A 17,980-nucleotide genomic window follows, 5' to 3' on the forward strand; every position below is an offset into this window, starting at 1 on the left:
ATGAAAAACATTACCAAACATCCTTGTTCAAATTATCTTACTATTATTCACAAATTATCTTACTACTATTCACAAAATTAGCATATCTCATCTCACTCCCCAAGCATCCCTATTTGTACTTGTGGACACCTCAAACATAGGACGTGAAAATCAACAATAGTTAGTAAAAATAGCGTGATGAATGATGTGTTTATACAAGAGACTGAAAATAACAAAATTCATCAAGTTTATATTGGTCGAACTTTTCTCGCATGAAATGCATTAAGAAAACAGAAAGAGTTCTGTGTGTGCTGTGATGACCGGGTAAGTGACACAAAATCAGTTCCAAGTTGGGGGGGGGGGGGGGGGGGGGGGGGGGGGGGGGGGAGGAGAGGGAATACAATCTGTAAATACTTCAGATGGGTAACTTAAACTGTAGTCGGAAATTGCGACCATTTCACTTTTTAATGCACGACGAGGTACTGTCATGCTTAATTTTGGATCATCCATCGGACTTTCGGCCAGGGCCTGCTGCAACTCTGAGGTCTTCATTCAGTTTATCCATGAGATTGGCCCAAGTGAAGTAGAGTTGTTAATCTGATTTGTCTACGATGGCTTGTAATTCACCTTTAACATAAATTTTGATTAAAAAATGACGGCCCTCTATACTTTCCATGTACGCCGAATGCACTATTATTGGGGAATTTGGTACACAAAAAGCATTGATCTGATAGAAGTATGCGAAAACAGAAGTTCCTAAAAAAAGATTTGATTCTTTAATGTATAAAACATGCATAACGCTTGGACCCAAAGTGAGCCATAACAAATCTTTCCTTTACAAATAGCTAGGACGACTTCTAAGCTAACCTTTTTTTTTTTTTTTTTTTTTTTTTGGCATAGACTTCTGAGCTAACTTTTCCCATAAAAATATTTCCTTTACAATACTTCTAAGCTAACTTAATCCCAGAAGAAAGTCTCTCAGGAGAAAGCAGAAAGCTCCTCGTTTTTATTTATTTATTTTCTGTTTGGGTGGGGGGAGACCAAGTATAGAAAAGGTAATGCAACGTGTAAATGCATCCTCTTTTTTAAGAGGCAATGAGAAATGAGGGAACATAATTTTTAAGAGTAGTGCAGCAAAAGAGGAAGAATTATAAAAGGGGGAAAAAGAAGAGAAAAAAAGAAGAAGATTATATATGTATAAAATATCTTGACTCCAACCCTACAAGGAAACCGCTATCTGCATCCCTTTAACAGATAAGAAGAGGGACTTGAGAAGCTTACTACAGCATTGGAGGATTTGCTATTTTCTGTTCCCTTCCCAGGTGTTCCACATTCACTGAAGTCAAGGGTTCGACACTCCGTCTGCAAAGATTCGATAACAGTATTCAGAAGACTCCATTATATTCATGAAGGAATCTCTTAATAGTAGAATCCAAGAGCTTAAGAAAAACAAAGTTAGAGTCAGGAAGTATAAATTTATGCAAAATTGGTCATACCAATACGGTTGGTGCCAAGTGGGAACGGCGATTGTGGGGAGTTTTCTCTTGGTCCATATTCCCATGGTTGTTGCATGTTCCCTTTTGTAATGTTTTTGGAGTTTCATTTCCCAAAACCTCCTGAGCATTGGCATATGCAGTACCACTGTGCTCGCTTATATGTTTCATCAACCCAATGGCATCATAGCTTCTATCCCCTGGGCTCATAAAATACCCTATATCCTGAAAGAAATTACTAGTACTAGTAAAAGAACCATAATCATATCTAACACAAAGTTGCAGAAAATACTTATCAACCAGAACTTGTGATACCTCAATTGCAATTTCAGTATCAACCCTTGGGCCCGGCAGAAAAGAATTGATGAACCAAGGGGATTTCCATGCTGAAGGGGATTCAATACTTCTTTTAAATGGAGTTCCACCGAATCTGAAACAAACACGATCCAAAGACACCAATCAGCAATAACCATAGTCAATCTTAAATGATCAGCAAGAAATCAGCAGAGAACACTAAAACTCTAAGCTCAGTGACGCCAGAAATCAGACAAAGCAAGATCATGCTGTTGGCAATATTATAATCCCACAGTAACTTTTGTAGTTGCAAGCAGGGAAAAAAAACTATTGAGGCAGAAGCAGCTTCAACTGTCAACGAAACTCGAGGAAAATCATCCTATAAACATGCTAAAGTTTCCATTACCAGCATCATTCCTGTCATTATCACCACTACTTGCCCACAGAAGACACCTGAGAAATAATTAAAAAAAACTGATAACAAAAGGAAAACTAGCTGAATCTTACATGCTAAAGGTTTCAACACCAGCATCATTCCGAACATTATGACCAGTAGTCTCCAGGGGAGCTGATGAAGAAGCAGACAGTACGCATGTAACTACAACTGAATGACTTCCGTGCTTCTTCCCACAAACAGCAGGGGACTTAACAGGTGCCCGGGGATTTCCAGAAGATAAAGTACTAGAAATGCCTTGCTTTGATGCAGCTGCCAAGCTTCTAGGTTGTTGATTCCTTGGAGTTCTAGCACTTGAACCTAACAACCTGTCTGCTTTTGAACCAACTTGGTCTGGAGAATGTAAAAGCAGATCATTCATGTTATGTTCAACAAGGACACCAGAAGGCTGCTGGACCTGATAAAGGTGAAAATTAGAGACTAGAGACAAGGAATAAGAATCAGGTCTTTACACTTACATAAGCACAACATAGGCAAAATAGAGGTTCCATCAGAATCAACCAATTGACCAAAAAGTACAAGGACAACAACAACATAAATTGTCACTCTTTTTGCATCCCAACAGTCTAAGCAACAACAGGAAGAATCTCGTGACGAAAGCTAATTGGCAAGAGTCAACCAAATCTTAATTTGTCATGACAAAGTAAAAAGTACTCTTTGCTGATTTCTTCATTTATATAAAATTAATGCTGCTTTAAAATTAAAAGAAAAAATAAATAAAATGAAAGCTAGTAAACAACTTACAACATGGGCAGCAGATTCAATATCAGCCATGTTCTTAATATCAACATCAACAGTCGCCCGCTTTATATTTTCTTGCGAATTACTATCAGCAGAAGATGCAATGCCATCTCTTCCCTTTCCCTTGACCCCTTTAAAGGCATGATTGAAATTTTCTTTATCCTCAGGGGAGGCTCCAGAACTCCTTTTACAATTGGGCGATGGAGAGAGTAAAGGTGCTTTCTGTGTCCCACTTTCATCAAACATAACATCCAAGCGAGAAAAATCTTTGGTCAATCTGGATGTCATGTCAATCTCAAGCTTTTTGTCACTTCTTCTATCAGATAATGGTGACAATAACTCGCGGTGTCGTTTCTTCAATATGGACGGTGTACCAGTGAAGGTCTTAGCAGCACTTTTCAGCACGGCATCAGGGCTATTATCACGAGATGGTGAATCCCACAACCTAAATGGGGTAACGCAGTTCATGGAAGACATCATAAGCCTGCGAATACCAAGTGGGCTATATTCTTGTTGCGTGTCACCGCCAGATTGTATCAGATCACAGCTTAAAAATGGAATATCCAAGCTTGGAAAACGAGGGGGTTCATAACATAGTGCTCCAGCATCTTGATGTTCTGGTCTTCCACACATGGAATGACACGTCTCTGTGATATCTGATCCAGAACCAAAACTATTTACAGGGACTAATTTTGAAGGTTCCTTTAAAATATCTGGTTGCTCTTGCATTCCTGTGTCATCTATGTCACTATTGCAAGGAGGATCGGCAGAGTCATTGGTATAGATAAAGCCATCATGGGCACTAGTGACAAACCCATGTTCTTGAGTTTCAAATAACCGATTTGGTTCGTCACTGTAGAGAACTGCACCACAATCAACAGATTGAAGCGAACATAGGGACCCAGGCTGAGAGCATGGAGTTACCATTAGAGACCCCGAAGAACAATAAAATTGTACAGCTGAACTTCCACCAGCTTCAGGTATAATGCTGCTTAATGATTGGCAACAAAATGAATCAGTGCATCCACCTGAGGGAACTATATTGGAGCCTTTTGTGAGACTTCCACAGAAAACACCATCATTTAATGCCTCTGAAAATAGAACTCTACAACATTCATCATCGGGTATCAGCACTGGCTCTTGTTTATAAGAATCCATGGCTATATCCCCCATTGAAGTAGAAGCTCTCAACTCCTCTGAAGTTCGACAAGCAATATTCATCATTTCATGGCTTTCATTAGTGTATAGTATACAATGTGTTTGCAACTGTGATGACTCCTGTCCCACTTCCAATGACGATATATCTGGTAATGCATGCAGACTAAACTGGTAATCCCTGCCAGCAGAAGTTTCAGCATCATGCGAGAAGTTTTGGTGAAGAAATTTGTCAGAGCAATCTGCGTCACAAGTAAACTCGGGAATTGAAAAGTCTTCCAGAGATGTGTAATATTGGTCGGAACAAGATGGTGGGCTCAAGCTTTGTTCCTTTGCTGAACCAGATCCTTGAGTTAACATGAATTCCTCTCTCGTATGTAAAACTGAATTGGCCATTTCACTTGAAGACTTAAAGCAAACTGCAATAGTTGAGTCTTGACTGCATTCCAATATTTCCTCTGCTTCTATTCCTTTGAGACCACTATCATCTCCACTACTCTGCATCCTTAAAGATGATGAAAGCATGTGTTGATTTTGATGTCCAACAAGAGGAAGGGCTGGGATCTGAGCAAGTAAACCTGATGCCAGATAAGAATCCAATTTCTTTTTTACAGAACTGTTCCAATGATTTTTTATGGCATTGTCTGACCTGTTGACCACACAAGTGCAGATATATCACAAGATATGATTTTGTAAGTTTCGAATATTGTTGTAACATGTCTCAGAATAGAACATATAATGCAAGAAATATTGAATACCAGGAACAAACAAACGTAGAGAAACAAAAACTAAGTAGAACAGTGGAAAATTGTACCCTCTTGTACAAATAACTAGTTGACATACCTTCCTGGTAATAACTTTGCTAGCTCTGCCCATTTGTTCCCGTAAATCTGATGTGCATGAATCAAAGCCAGTTCCTCTTCCTGGGTCCATGCTTCTTTGTTTATAGCAGGATTAAGATGATTATGCCACCTAAATTTGGTATCAATCTACATGAGTAAAAATGCAGCATACAGTTTCCAACACACAAGACGCATACAAGACAGTAAGATATGTATATAATTGAACATCTTATCCAGAGCGCAAAAAAAAAAAAAAAAAAAACACAGCAACAAGGTAAATGCTAGAGAAAGCCATTTATTCATACCTTTCACGACATTGCTTACCAATACGTCCAGGTAAATGCTGTGCAATGGTGGACCATTTTTTTGGACCATGCTTGTTCACCAATTTAATAATTACTTCATCCTCCTATTTACATTTCACAAAAATAACCAGCAACTGTCATGTTGAATCATAAAAAGACAAGCAATGTAACTTAGGCAAAATTGAGAAAGGAAATTGATATAAAACAGCAGCATAGGTCACCTCCTTAGACCATGGACCTTTGACAAGCTCTGGATTCAAGACTTTCTGCCACCTATGTAGGCATTGGACATCAGTACGGTCCTTGAAACACTCCGCTGCATGGACAAATTTTACCATTAACAAATGAGTGAGTCAAAATATTAAGAAAAGTCAAAAGTACCACAAACTAAGAAATATGTGTAAAGTGGTTCAATGGTACGCTCATAGGTAACAAATGCTTAGCAAAAGATATTCAGTTCAAAATGTAAGCGATAGAAAGAGAAGACAAAGGCTAAAGATTATTTGAGCACAACAGTAGCACCACTGAGAAATGAAAGTTTTTTTTATCGGTAAACGAGAATTTTACTGATGACTATAATAGGCATAGCTCATGTATAAGGGACATATACACGTAGTACTAACTAAGAAATCAAAGTAAATTGGATAAGAAAAATCGTCAGATGTGACAAGTACCTGAAACTGCACCCAAAAGTGGTTCATTCCATATTTAGGTAACACATTGCATAGGCCACAGGAAAGAGATAAAAGCCTATGACGCATATGCCCAAATGTAGCAGAAAGAATAATGGTTGAAATATGGTTTTTTGTTTTAAATGGGTTCGCAATGTCCATTGAAAGCACCTATCTTAAACTTGTCCGCAAGAAAAGAGGAACACAGATTAATGTCCATAATATTTGCAAAAAGCACCCAAGAAGGGATCAACAGGAGCCCATTTAGAATGGAAAAGTGTAGCACAAAATGTGAAAGGGAGAAAGATGGATAATGTTATCTGGGACAATCTTTCAGACAAAAGCTTGAGCAGGACTAAACTTTCCTGTACAGGTCACCTATAAGTGACTGTTTCATGTTATGAAATTTTAAAAGGAACCAAAAAATTAATGCAACAAAAAACCTAGCCAACAAATAAATTGTCAGTTTTTTAATGATCCCTCCTTGTTTGATGATCAGGTTGTCCACTGTCTAAATTTGCAAGTTATTGTTTCCTCTATTACTTTCCTATAGAAGTCAAACTTTCTAGAGAAAAATCAAATTAAGCCTTTAAAAACTTTCCTGTACAGGCCTTTAAAAACTATAGGCCATCTATGTTAGATGGCAATCAATAACTCAGTGTTTAATATAGGAAACAAACAAAGATCTAAGCACAGAAAAATGTTTGAATATATTCATAGAATAAAATAAAAACACAGGACCAAAAGAAATTCTAATAAGGTATAATGAACCCCTCATTTGTTTAATAATTTGATGAAGGAGATAAACACATTGGTTCCGCAATAATACCTATTTTTTTCCAGTTCTTTCCTTTAAAACGCTGAACAGCCTTCTGCAAAACCTCATCCTAAAACACATGGAAAACCCATTTCATTCAAATCATGAAATTGAATTCACATCTGAATAAATATCAGTGAAATTTTGCTCCTAAATAAATTCTAACTGATGAACAAATAAGTGAATCAAAACAATGACTAACAAACTTGTTATATTATCAGCAACAAAAACATATCGAAAAAATTAGTTATTACTCTCGCCCCCTCCACCATAAGAAACCCAAAAGGAATTGAAGAAAAAAGATAGGTTTCACCTCTTCTGGTGTCCATTGGCCTTTGGTAGAACGCCTTGTAGGACCACTTGTCCTCCTAAAAAAGAGTAAGAACTGTTATGCTAATGAAAAATAGCTTTGCCTAAATCTGAGCATTAACTATCCATGATATGGGTAAAAGAACACGTTACCAAGACAAACAATTTATTCTACAAGGAAGCTAGGTTTTCCAAAAGAGAAATTACCATTAAGGAAAAAAGTTTCAAAAAGCTGTTTCTCAACATTTTTATTTTACTTCTTGGAGGGTCAGCAAGAAAAGCCCAATAGCGCATGAACTCAATGACATGAAGTATAAGAAAAATCTTCAGCACCAGTTAAAATAGTGATTCATCTGAAGTTATAAAGTAAGCCCTGGAAATAGCTTGATCCACGGGGCATGCAAAAGGTTGACAAGAGATACTTCTCATATTAGCATAGAAGAAAATTGGAGATGTTGACATGACAAGGAAAGAGCAAGCAAAGTTCAAGATGCTATTAGATTACCCATGCAGAGGTCGCGTTTTCTGATCACCATCGCCAAGCTCATCTTGTGGAGTGTGGATTTTCCTGTCACCTTCCATAGTTTCTTGACAAATAGGTAAAGTTGCATACCCCAATTCCCACACGACGACAACTCTCTCCAGAATACGCTCTCCAACTCATTATATTCTAACTAAGACGAGGCAGGAGCTACCTTGTCGCACAAAAAACCCATAGACTAAGGGAAGGAAGCACAGAAAAAAACCAAAATTCTAAAATTACTTAATATAATCTTCAATATTGATAGAAAAGCAGGTACAAGCTAAACAGAAAATGGAGCATGCAAGGCAAAAATACAAAATATTGGTAAACACCTATGGACATGAAGTAAAATACATAATCTCATAAAATGAATTTAAAAATGAAAATAAAACAAGATTAATGAAGAATTCACTTATTTCTGTGCTGGTTAAACAATGTATAAGAGGTCCAAGATATTTCCAATCCAATAGCCACGATCTGGCATCTATTCTATCAATCCCTCAAGCCAATGCGATTAAATGAGCTCAAGCATAAATCATGATGTCTTGCGCAAGATAATTTCGATAATTGTAGGACAATTTTGCCAGTCTGGTGGAAGTTTTGAAACTCTAAACAAAAAAAGATATGTAACTTTAAAAATTTAAGCACAAAGTTATTTCGTCCGAAGAAACACTGAAACTGTTCCAAAAAAACCCTAACATTGATGAACTCAAATACGACAAAGTATATTCTAGAATTTGGACAAATTGCAAGAAACTTGAGAGGAATTTCAAGCTTGCGTCAATTGAATAATTGAAATTTGATCCAATCCAAAGCTCGTTGATACTGATAAAAGACATTGAATAAGAAAAAATAAAGTTTAAGTAACCGAAATCCTGAGGCGGGCACTCACTGAACTGAGCTTTAGAATGCGAAACGTAGGCAGAGAAGGAAAGCGATAGTGACATCAACAAAGTGCACATCTGCAGATCCAGACGAAGGTATGCAAAAAAGCAAAGGAGAGAGAAAGTCGATCTGCAAACGCAGTTTGAAGTAGAGGAGAGAGGAGCGAGACGGTCCGGAGCTTATTCAAACATGAAAAACATTAAACGCGGACTAGCGAGTTTCAAACCCTATGGTTAAAGGTCGACCAGGTTTTGGTAACTGGACAGAAATAGCGGCCATCCACTTCTGGAACTTCTCGTATTGGATTAGAAAAATGGTATTTTCTCTGCCCCATTTGTCTCTTCATTTTGACATTTTATTTATTTTATTTATTTTAATTTTTTTGTTTAATAATTAATGAAATGATTATTAATATATTAATATTTTTTTATATTTTTTAAGATGTTTTAAAATAATAAAAAAATAAAATGTAGACAGTAGACTGGACGAAATCTGTAGATAAAGCATTGTAATAAAGTTTGTAACCAATCAAACAGCTACATATGTCAATTAGACCAGTAGCTAGAACCCAAGCTTACGGCACAAACCCAAAAAGCCCAAGATGCACTCGTGCCACGGATACTTTTGGTTGTCGTTATTGGGTTTTTTTTTTCCCCATATATGTACATGGATACCAAGATTTTATCCACCGGAGTTCGCTACACGAGCTTGCCGCAAAGCTACATCAGATCAGAATCCGAGCGGCCTCGGCTGTCTGAAATCTCTGCTTGTGAAGATGTTCCCATCATCGACTTGGGTATTGCAGATAGAAGCAAAATTGTCAAGCAAATTGGCGATGCCTGCAAATATTTTGACTTTTTCAGGTAAAAAGTACTTTCCATACACATGAGAGGATCAGTTCACTTAATTTTTTGAAAGAGAACTGTACGATTATTTTGCCATTTTATTAAATACGTTTAGGTGATCAATCACGGCATGTCACCGGAGGTAGTGCAGAAAATGTTAGAGGTGGCTATTGAGTTCTTTAGCCTGCCGGTGGAAGAGAAGTTGAAGCTCTATTCGAATGATCCTTCAAAAACAACTAGACTTTCAACAAGTTTCAACGTGACTGTATTATTATGGAGGAAAAGGACGTGGCAAAAGTGGATCCTTCAAAAACAATGAGACTTCCAACAAGTTTCAACGTGACTTTATTATTTGAGAAACACTATTACGCTGTCTCATTCTTATCGTTTCATTTGATTGTTTGGCAAAATTTTTTTTTTATTTAGTGATTAAGAAAATAATTTTAAATATATTTATGTATTTTTTTATTTTTTAAAAATATTAAAAAAATATAAAAAAAATATATATTTGAGACGGCATAATAGCCAAACTCTTATTATTATGGATGAAAAGTACGGGGCAAAAGTGTACTTTTCCTTCAAATGTGACTTTTTATGTTTGTGTGCGCGAAAGGAGAGTAGGATAGTAAGACTTACTTGAAGGTAGGAGGATTGGAGGGCCACTCAAGCACATACTTGTCTAAAGGATAACAATGGAGTCTAAGATAATCTCTCCAATTGTGAAACTTTTCTTTTCTTTTAAAACTCGTTGAAGTCTCATTGTTTTTGAAGGGTCATCCGAATAGAGCTTCAACTTCTCTTCCACCGGCAGGCTAAAGAACTCAATAGCCACCTATAACATTTTCTGCACTGCCTCCGGTGACACGCCGTGATTGATCACCTAAACGTATTTAATAAAATGGCAAAATAATCGTACAGTTCTCTTTCAAAAAATTAAGTGAACTGATAGTCTCATGTGTATGGAAAGTACTTTTTACCTGGAAAAAGCCAAAAGATTTGCAGGCATCGCCAATTTGCTTGACAATTTTGCTTCTATCTGCAATACCCAAGTCGATGATGGGAACATCTTCACAAGCAGAGATTTCAGACAGCCGAGGCCGCTCGGATTCTGATCTGATGTAGCTTTGCGGCAAGCTCGTGTAGCGAACTCCGGTGGATAAAATCTAGGTATCCATGTACATATATGGGGAAAAAAAAAACCCAATAACGACAACCAAAAGTTAGTATTTAGGTAGAGCTAGGCTGCCCGCAGATGTGGTAGATGTCTCTCTCTGCTTAGACTTTGTGTAGTTTCCAGGAAGGTGATATGAGCATATAATTATACACCCAGGGCACGAGTGCATTTGGGCTTTCTGGGTTTGTGCCGTAAGCTTGGGTTCTAGCTACTGGCCTAAGTGACATATATAGCTGTTTGATTGGTCACAGACTTTATTACAATGTTTGATCTAGAGATTTTGTCCAGTCTACTGTCTACATATATAGTTTGCTTGCAGAAGGACATATATAATCCAAATATAAAAGAAGATGTTTTTTTACTACAGTAAATTAATGTTGTGACTGTGAGTCAGGTTTGGTTTTACTATAGCTAGGCCAAACTGAATTAAAAATATTTTCTGTGAACACTCTCTCCTCCTCGATTTTTCCTTTCCTCGAACTCATTTTTCATTTCTTCCTCCCGCATTAATTTCCCCTCCGTTTCTCCCTCGTTCCTTTTTTCGTTTCTGCTGGGATTTCTTGTGTCTTGCCTTTTCTCTCCCGTCATTGAAGTCCTTGTAAAATCACTACCTTTTAGATCCCCTCCTCATGTTTACAAAATCACTCTCATTGTTTCCTTCGTCTGAGTTTTAGACAGACTTTCGTTGCAACACCTTCTGTTTCATCACAGCAGCACCAGTCGAAACCCTTTGCTTTTAAGGGGCCATCGTCCTTCAAGCACATCCTCCCATGAGTTTCGAGTCAAATGTAAGTATGTCACTATTTGTTTTATTGTGATGTTGATTTCGAAGTGATGAAAGGATTTTATTATAAATTGTGGATTGAGGGTTTAGGGTTTTCTATTGGAGATTTTCTTGTAAAGTTTCGAATCAAAGGAATTTTGTTTGTGGAATTGGTTTTTTGCTCGAAACAAATTTACTTTCCAACTCTAAAGTATTCTCTGTTCATATTGGCATGAAACTCAATTCACAAAATCCATGACACCACAAACACTCGCTACCCTGCCAAACATCTAGAGCACCAATGTACAGTCTGATTTTACATTGACCCATCATCCATGACTTATCAGTGATGACGGTAAAATTGTAAGTGATGACCAAGAAATTCCTTTGCCTAAGAAATCGTAAGTGATGACTATAATCATCATCCTGAAGGTGAACATAGATTTATAATTATTAATACTTATCGTAATAATTATCCAATAAATAGATAATCCAACGTGTGAATATTTTGTATTAATCGTAAGTGATAACCATGAAATTTTCATAACGTTCAGGAGTGGGAATAGGCAACAGAACATTCGGCAGTGTTTTGTTTTTTATACTCATTATAATATTCATAAATTATTTCTCATATATGTGTGGATTTTTAGTCAGTCATTCTTATATTATCAATGCTAATATTTAGCTAAGTTAAAACAAGAAAATTGTTCTCATTTGTGGTGAAAGACACACCTATTGAGATCTTTTAGCATATGGCTTTTGTCCACCTTCAGCTTGTGATGGTTGAACCACAATATCATCATATATTCTATTGAACGAGATGTTGTTTTCTCTTTATAAATCACTTTGAAAAAGAGTGGTGAAGAAGGAATCCGCATCAAAGGAAATCTCAATCTTTAAATAATTTAAAGTTCATCAAACAACTTGAATATAAATTTCAAACAACACTGTCCAGCATAAAAAAATCATAGGAACACAAGCTGTTGTCACACGAAACACAAACTAATAGTAAAAAGAAAACACATTATACAAATACAAAAAAGGAAAATGCTTCCCCACAGAAGGCCACCGATTGCATGTTTTTATTTTATTTTATTTTATTTTACTTAATTGTTAAGTAATTATTTTAAAATGAATTTATATTTTTTATTTTATAAAAAAAATATTTAATGAGTTTAAAAAAATGTTTGAAAAAAGAGAAGAAAAAACACAAAATTTTTTACTATTTGGTGGTTGGTTTCGGTGGACTCCCTCTTTGGGAGTAGCACGGTCGTTCAAAAATAAAAATAAAAAGTGTTGTTGACAGAACCATGTCATCTCCCTGCCAGTGCTGCCATAGCACCTGTCCATATCCCAAATGCCAAAACTGACGTAGAAACTTATACTCAAAATAATAATAGATGAATAATCTATTAATATTTTATTATTATTTTAACTAATAAATGGATAATTTAACATGAGAATAGATTTTAAATGAAATAATTAAATGTAAAATCATATTAGAAAAATGATAGGATTACTACTATTTTATATTTGATTTTTTTTAATTTTTAATTTTACTTAATGATTAAGGAATTGACTATTAATAAAATTATTTTTTTTTTAAATTTTTTCTTAATGGTTAAGGATGTTAAAAAAATACTTTAAAAAAAATAATAAAAAAAATTTTGAAATGAACTATGAGTAGTAAATGGGCAGAAATAGGGTACTAACCCTATCACTATCCATCATATTATATTATGTAAATTATGACTCTATATTTGCATAATCTAATGAGGATGCTCATATAAGTTGAGCAGTAGAATTATTTTTCTTTTTCTTCTGACTCCGGAACAAAACAAATAGAGCTCTTCAGTTTTGATGCAATTGGAAACAAAACTGGGATCTAAATTAACGGTCTTGAGAATTTTAAGAATTGAGTTTTATTACTTATCATCTCACACACTGCACACCAAACTAATTGAATTTTTTATTTTTTACTTTATTCATCCTAAACTAATTGAATTATTCTACTTATCATTTATATATCACACATTTAGTAAAAGAAAAAAAAATAAGAAAATCATATATGATGTGAGATGATGAGCAAAATTTTTCTTTTAAAAAAGGGTAATACTACATCCATCGAGGAAAGCCACCAAAAGTTCCTACCAAATATGATTTCTTTTTTCAAACATTTTTTTGACCCACTAAGCATTTTAAAAAATTTACAAACTCATTAAAAAATATTTCTTTAACCATTAAGAAAAAAATAAATACAATTGGTGGCTTTTGTTGGTGGCTTTTCTTTGTGGAAATATCATTTCCCATTAAAAATTCTCTTGAAAAGCAAATATATGTTAGCATCCGGTACCGGTTGAACCCCCCTAACTTAAAATGGCATATTGTATTAGGATTACGTGACATACCGCCACCTCATTATAATCACTCCAAGCAGTCGCTAGGGTAGAGACTGTTCCTTGAATTTTTTTTTTTTTTTTTTTTTTTATAAGTAGACCGTTCCTTGAATTCATCGATTTCAAGCTGGTTTTGCAGAAACGCACTGGAGCAACTTCGTGGAAGTTGATGCAACAGTTTCCACGTATCACATTCAAACCAAGCAATAAACCAGATAGAACATGCAATTCTTGCTTTTGTAATTATATATTAAAGTAAAAGGAGATTTCAGCATCTTCCGCCAACCCATTCTGTTGCCGTGACAGATGCTATTTCTTGTAGTGAGGAGTCAGTAATTAAACATCCACAGAAAGACCAAGTACTGAGTTATTCAAGCACAGGGGAAATAATTTCAGGCCTTAAAATGAATAACAATCGCACTTCTTTCTTGGCCCAGTAACTTTGGCAGCAAGAAGCATCTACCGAGCTTTTAAAGAATGGTGTGCTTACATGAAATCTTCTTCCATTTCCTGCAAGGACTTGCTGGTTGTTGCAATCTGTTTATTAGATGTCATATTTTCAGAGACCATCAAACCCTTGTAACTCCTTAGCTCGGCTTGTCTCTCTTTTTCAAGCCTTTCCATCTCCTCACGCCGTTTCTGCAAAGACAACGTGAATGACTTTGATCGGTAAATGTAAATTTTCAATTGGCATCTAAAAAGACGACTGCTATAAAATTACCAACAGTGCTTTGTTCTAAATTTTGTCAATGTTAAGAACACCACAGAACTGCAAAAGCTCAGCAAATGTACAAAACAGGGGTGGAGAATCAATTTTTTACCCATAATAAGTCAGGGAAAAAAACAAAACGGGAACAAGTCAAGGCTTAACTTATATAAAAAAAAAAAAAAAAAGTCGAGCTTAAGGAAAAGTAGATAAAAGAACCCACTAGCTAACTAAAACCATTTCTTAGAATGTCAATAAAATCCAAAAAGAAAAAACGTCGATATGTAAGCTACACAACACTTCCACCCAGACAAGAAGCAATGTTGACTAAAGCACATGAAAATGGAACTTCTACACCATCAAAAGTTTACCATTCATTTCTTCTTCTTTTTTTTTCTGATCGGTAAGTCTACGGTAAGTTTACCGTTCCTTTCTCACCTGATGCAACATATTACTGACATTTAGTCTAAATATTGGAAAAGATAAAATTGAACCTCGAGTTCTGCAATTTAAAAAATCTAGCCTTCATCATATCAAGTACCCTAAATTATTCGACTAGTGTGAAGAAGAATGATACGGTGATCCATAAAAGTAATGGCAATGCACGATGACATGCTATTGGAGAAAATCCTCAAGTCGAATGCTTAGTGCACTTCGGATTACAGGAAACACTCAGGGAGCTTAATGTTAAGAGAAGACAAGTTTAACCATTCTTTATTTCTCCTATTTAATGTTGTAGGACAGAGCAGAACCACAAGACACCAGAAATATAAAACTCCCCTTCCCAGAATCAACAAGAACCGTCGAGCAAACCTAATGCAGCGGTAATTAAAAAACTCCAAAAAATCCTTTTGAGAGCTTCCCACTGCTGTTACAAACCAAACAGGTCATTTCAGCTTTTTCATAATACGGGTGGGCATGGATCTAATAGGACAGTCAAACAGGAACTTATATCAAACAAAGGAATAACATTTTTCAGATGATGTTGATAGTCGGATATGATTTTCCAGGGGGCAAACCGAAACCTGTTGTAATTAGTAAATAGATAGGGTGGGGTAGCATTCCAAGCACCCAACATATGAGCTCTATCAGGGCTACAAGAGCATAAGCATCATCGAATATTTACCCAAAACACATTTCCACCACCAAGGAACGCATATGCCAATATTCTAACATGCAAAACCTCAACCTGTTTTGCATATGGATTGATGAAATTGTTTTCTTTTACTTTAAAAAAAGAAAGACTCCATCAATCCCTGTACAAAACAGATTTCTGAACCTGAACAGGTTTTGTGCAGCATATATGGAACTTACTTTATCTCTCAGTTGTTGTTTTCTTTCCGCTCTTTCCGCTGCACTAACCGCTTCTCGCTCAGCTGCAGTTACATGATAATATGGAGTGACTTGTAGCATCACCATGTCAGGATTATAGAATATTCAAATAAGACTTAAAATCAGAATAAATCCAATCTGAATTCCCATGCATGTAAGGAAAAACATGATATATGGAAAAATTGCAAACTATCCTAGAGAGGAACAAGACCCACCCAAAAGATGAGTGCCAATTCCACCACAAAGGGGTTGGCCAAAGTGGTGAAGGCCTTGGTCTTAGGGTATCACTCCCTTCAAGGTCCAAGGTTCAACACCTCATGGGTACAAACAATCATTTGGGGTCACACTTCTTGGTAAAAAGCCAATGATTTAACTAGTTCTGTGTAGAAAAACTTCCGAGAGTGCGGTGCACAGGACCGAGATTTACTCTATAGGGGTGGGTCCAAAGGACCCTGCCTTGGAGAGGTTCCCCAATCAAAAAAAAATCCACCACAAAGAGCAACAAGAGTAGTTGCTTGAGCATGTACTAGCTAAAAGAATCCTGGGAGGAAGCTGAGTCATGATTGTACCTTTCAAATCAGGTCTCCTTTCTACTTTTGTCCTGTTCAACCTATTAACAATGTCGTTAATCCGCTTCTCCACTCTCACAGTTCGAACCTGTATGTGGCATCAAATCAAAGAAAGAGCTATCTATCATGCTTATTCATCTGAGATAGATACAAGTTACTAAGCAAAATAGCATCCCAGATATCAATATGCACATGCAACAAGGAGGGAGAAGCCCACCATTTTTGGATTGTAAAAACCAACTTGACCAACATCCATGGAAGCAGATTTCTTCAAATTGGACCAGGGAGTGTAAACAACATCAACGTTGTTTACCTTGTTGCCTGCATTATAATAACACAGTAAGCCATCTATAACACCAAGCATTGCGTCATCAGAGATAAAACTAAAAGTAAAAAATAAACGATGAAAACTCAAATAAGAGGAATGCTCAATAACGATCAATAACTTTATCCTAGTTACCTAAACTTAAAAGTATGTCTGGGAGGGGACCTTATTTCATTTGTGTGACCTTTTTATTATTATATTAAGGTCCCATTTGGATGTTGAGTTGAATTAAGTTGAAATGAGTTGAGTTATTTATAAATAATAGTGAGTTGCGATGGTGGAGTGAGTTTTGTGGGGCCCACCTAAGATGAGTTTATATGTATTTATGAAAAGTTGAAAAAGGTTATGGGTCAAGCATGTAAAAATGTGTTGAATTGAAAAATATTGTTGGTCCTACATGTAAAGAGGTTTTGAGTTGAGATGAGTTTAGTGATTTGAGAATTGAGTGTTTGGATTAGGCTCAGTTTAAAAGTAGACTGAACTGAGTTGATCTCAATTCAGTCTAAGTTTCAAATGAGGCCTGTCGAAGTACCATAATTCACATTTATGAGGTAATGACCAATTCTTTAACTACATACTAGAAGAATATATGTCCAATTAAACGATTAGTTTTATAGAAACAGGAAGAATCTGAATCTAGTTCAGATTTTGCCTTGGATGGAATTTGCTTTGACAAGCTGAGCACAATCCTCCAATAAACCTTCACTTATATCATCGATTGTCTGACCCTTGTGCAATCTTAAATAAACATGGGCGGAAGACATTTTATCCACATGGAACCTGCAACGAACAAACCTTACTAAGAAAACGGTTCTTGACTGAATTACAAACCACTTAAAAGTTCAGACAGGCTTTAGAGGATCCAATTACACACGAGACCAAAACAAAGTACAAATTGTTTATTGGGTAAACATGAAAATAAGCCAATACACGTGCGCGCACATTGAAATCTTCATTCTTCTTCCTTTTCCACAATTTATTTATTATTTGTAAACTCGTGCATTCAGATAGATAATATACATCAAAACAGACAACCCAGGATCATTGTAAATTATTAAAAAAAAAAAAAAAGGAAAAAATCAAAATTATAGAGTGGAAGAGGCGAGAGGCGACCAAATGTCTTCCAAGAAGCCGTATTTGATGAGCTCCTCGTTCTCGTACTTGTCGATGCCCATGAATATGGTGAAATCGCCAGCATCTGGTCGGGCTTTGAAGTAGAACACCATGGCTGCCTTCTCCTTTCGCCCTTCCAGTGCTGTGTTAAACAAATAGACTCGCGAATTAGGGCTTCCCGACTTTGTGGAGAGCGAGAGAGAGGTCTTTTTTCTTCTTTCACAGAGAGAGAACTAGTTATATGTCCACGCGGAATATGTAGTCGCCGGTTGCGATCGCGTCTTCCTTA

The 17,980-nt window shown here is 36.2% G+C and overlaps 2 protein-coding genes across 8 annotated transcripts; both read right to left on the reverse strand.

Moving 5' to 3' along the window:
* Nucleotides 1-467: 467 nt before the first annotated feature.
* On the reverse strand, nt 468-8,786 carry LOC121261175 (transcription factor MYB3R-1). 6 transcript variants are annotated; one of them, XM_041163403.1, is made up of 13 exons: nt 8,476-8,786; nt 7,566-7,779; nt 7,065-7,119; nt 6,764-6,821; nt 5,485-5,579; nt 5,264-5,367; nt 4,960-5,088; nt 2,965-4,765; nt 2,274-2,617; nt 1,788-1,902; nt 1,476-1,697; nt 1,261-1,341; nt 468-606 (listed from the first exon to the last, which is right to left on the reverse strand). In XM_041163403.1, exons 2-13 carry the CDS (start codon nt 7,640-7,642, stop codon nt 586-588), a joined length of 3,102 nt encoding a protein of 1,033 aa, XP_041019337.1. In that variant the 5' UTR covers nt 7,643-7,779; nt 8,476-8,786; the 3' UTR covers nt 468-585. The 6 variants fall into 6 exon arrangements, with proteins under 6 accessions (XP_041019337.1, XP_041019335.1, XP_041019334.1 ...); XM_041163401.1 differs by having other exon boundaries at nt 541-706; nt 7,566-7,751; XM_041163400.1 differs by having other exon boundaries at nt 541-706; nt 7,566-7,755.
* Nucleotides 8,787-13,864: 5,078 nt separating this feature from the next.
* Nucleotides 13,865-17,980, reverse strand: LOC121261178 (coiled-coil domain-containing protein 25). 2 transcript variants are annotated; one of them, XM_041163407.1, is made up of 6 exons: nt 17,692-17,974; nt 17,231-17,358; nt 16,471-16,574; nt 16,254-16,341; nt 15,667-15,728; nt 13,865-14,285 (listed from the first exon to the last, which is right to left on the reverse strand). In XM_041163407.1, exons 1-6 carry the CDS (start codon nt 17,802-17,804, stop codon nt 14,133-14,135), a joined length of 648 nt encoding a protein of 215 aa, XP_041019341.1. In that variant the 5' UTR covers nt 17,805-17,974; the 3' UTR covers nt 13,865-14,132. The 2 variants fall into 2 exon arrangements, with proteins under 2 accessions (XP_041019341.1, XP_041019340.1); XM_041163406.1 differs by lacking the exon at nt 13,865-14,285 and having other exon boundaries at nt 15,671-15,930; nt 16,182-16,341; nt 17,692-17,980.

This window comes from Juglans microcarpa x Juglans regia, chromosome 4D (genome assembly GCF_004785595.1).
Source record: "Juglans microcarpa x Juglans regia isolate MS1-56 chromosome 4D, Jm3101_v1.0, whole genome shotgun sequence".
Taxonomy (NCBI): Eukaryota; Viridiplantae; Streptophyta; class Magnoliopsida; order Fagales; family Juglandaceae; genus Juglans; species Juglans microcarpa x Juglans regia.

Excerpts from the sequence above, each read along its gene's own strand:
- LOC121261175 (XM_041163401.1), bottom strand. The coding sequence starts at position 7,642 with ATGGAAGGTGACAGGAAAATCCACACTCCACAAGATGAGCTTGGCGAT. Across the intron at positions 2,618-2,964 it reads TTGAATCTGCTGCCCATGTT|GTCCAGCAGCCTTCTGGTGT; the intron begins GTAAGTTGTTTA and ends CACCTTTATCAG. Across the intron at positions 1,903-2,273 it reads GGTGTTGAAACCTTTAGCAT|ATTCGGTGGAACTCCATTTA; the intron begins GTAAGATTCAGC and ends TGTTTGTTTCAG.
- LOC121261178 (XM_041163406.1), bottom strand. The coding sequence starts at position 17,804 with ATGGTGTTCTACTTCAAAGCCCGACCAGATGCTGGCGATTTCACCATA. Across the intron at positions 16,342-16,470 it reads GTTTTTACAATCCAAAAATG|GTTCGAACTGTGAGAGTGGA; the intron begins GTGGGCTTCTCC and ends TGCCACATACAG. Across the intron at positions 15,931-16,181 it reads AAGCAACTACTCTTGTTGCT|CTTTGTGGTGGAATTGGCAC; the intron begins CTTTGTGGTGGA and ends TTTGGCCAACCC.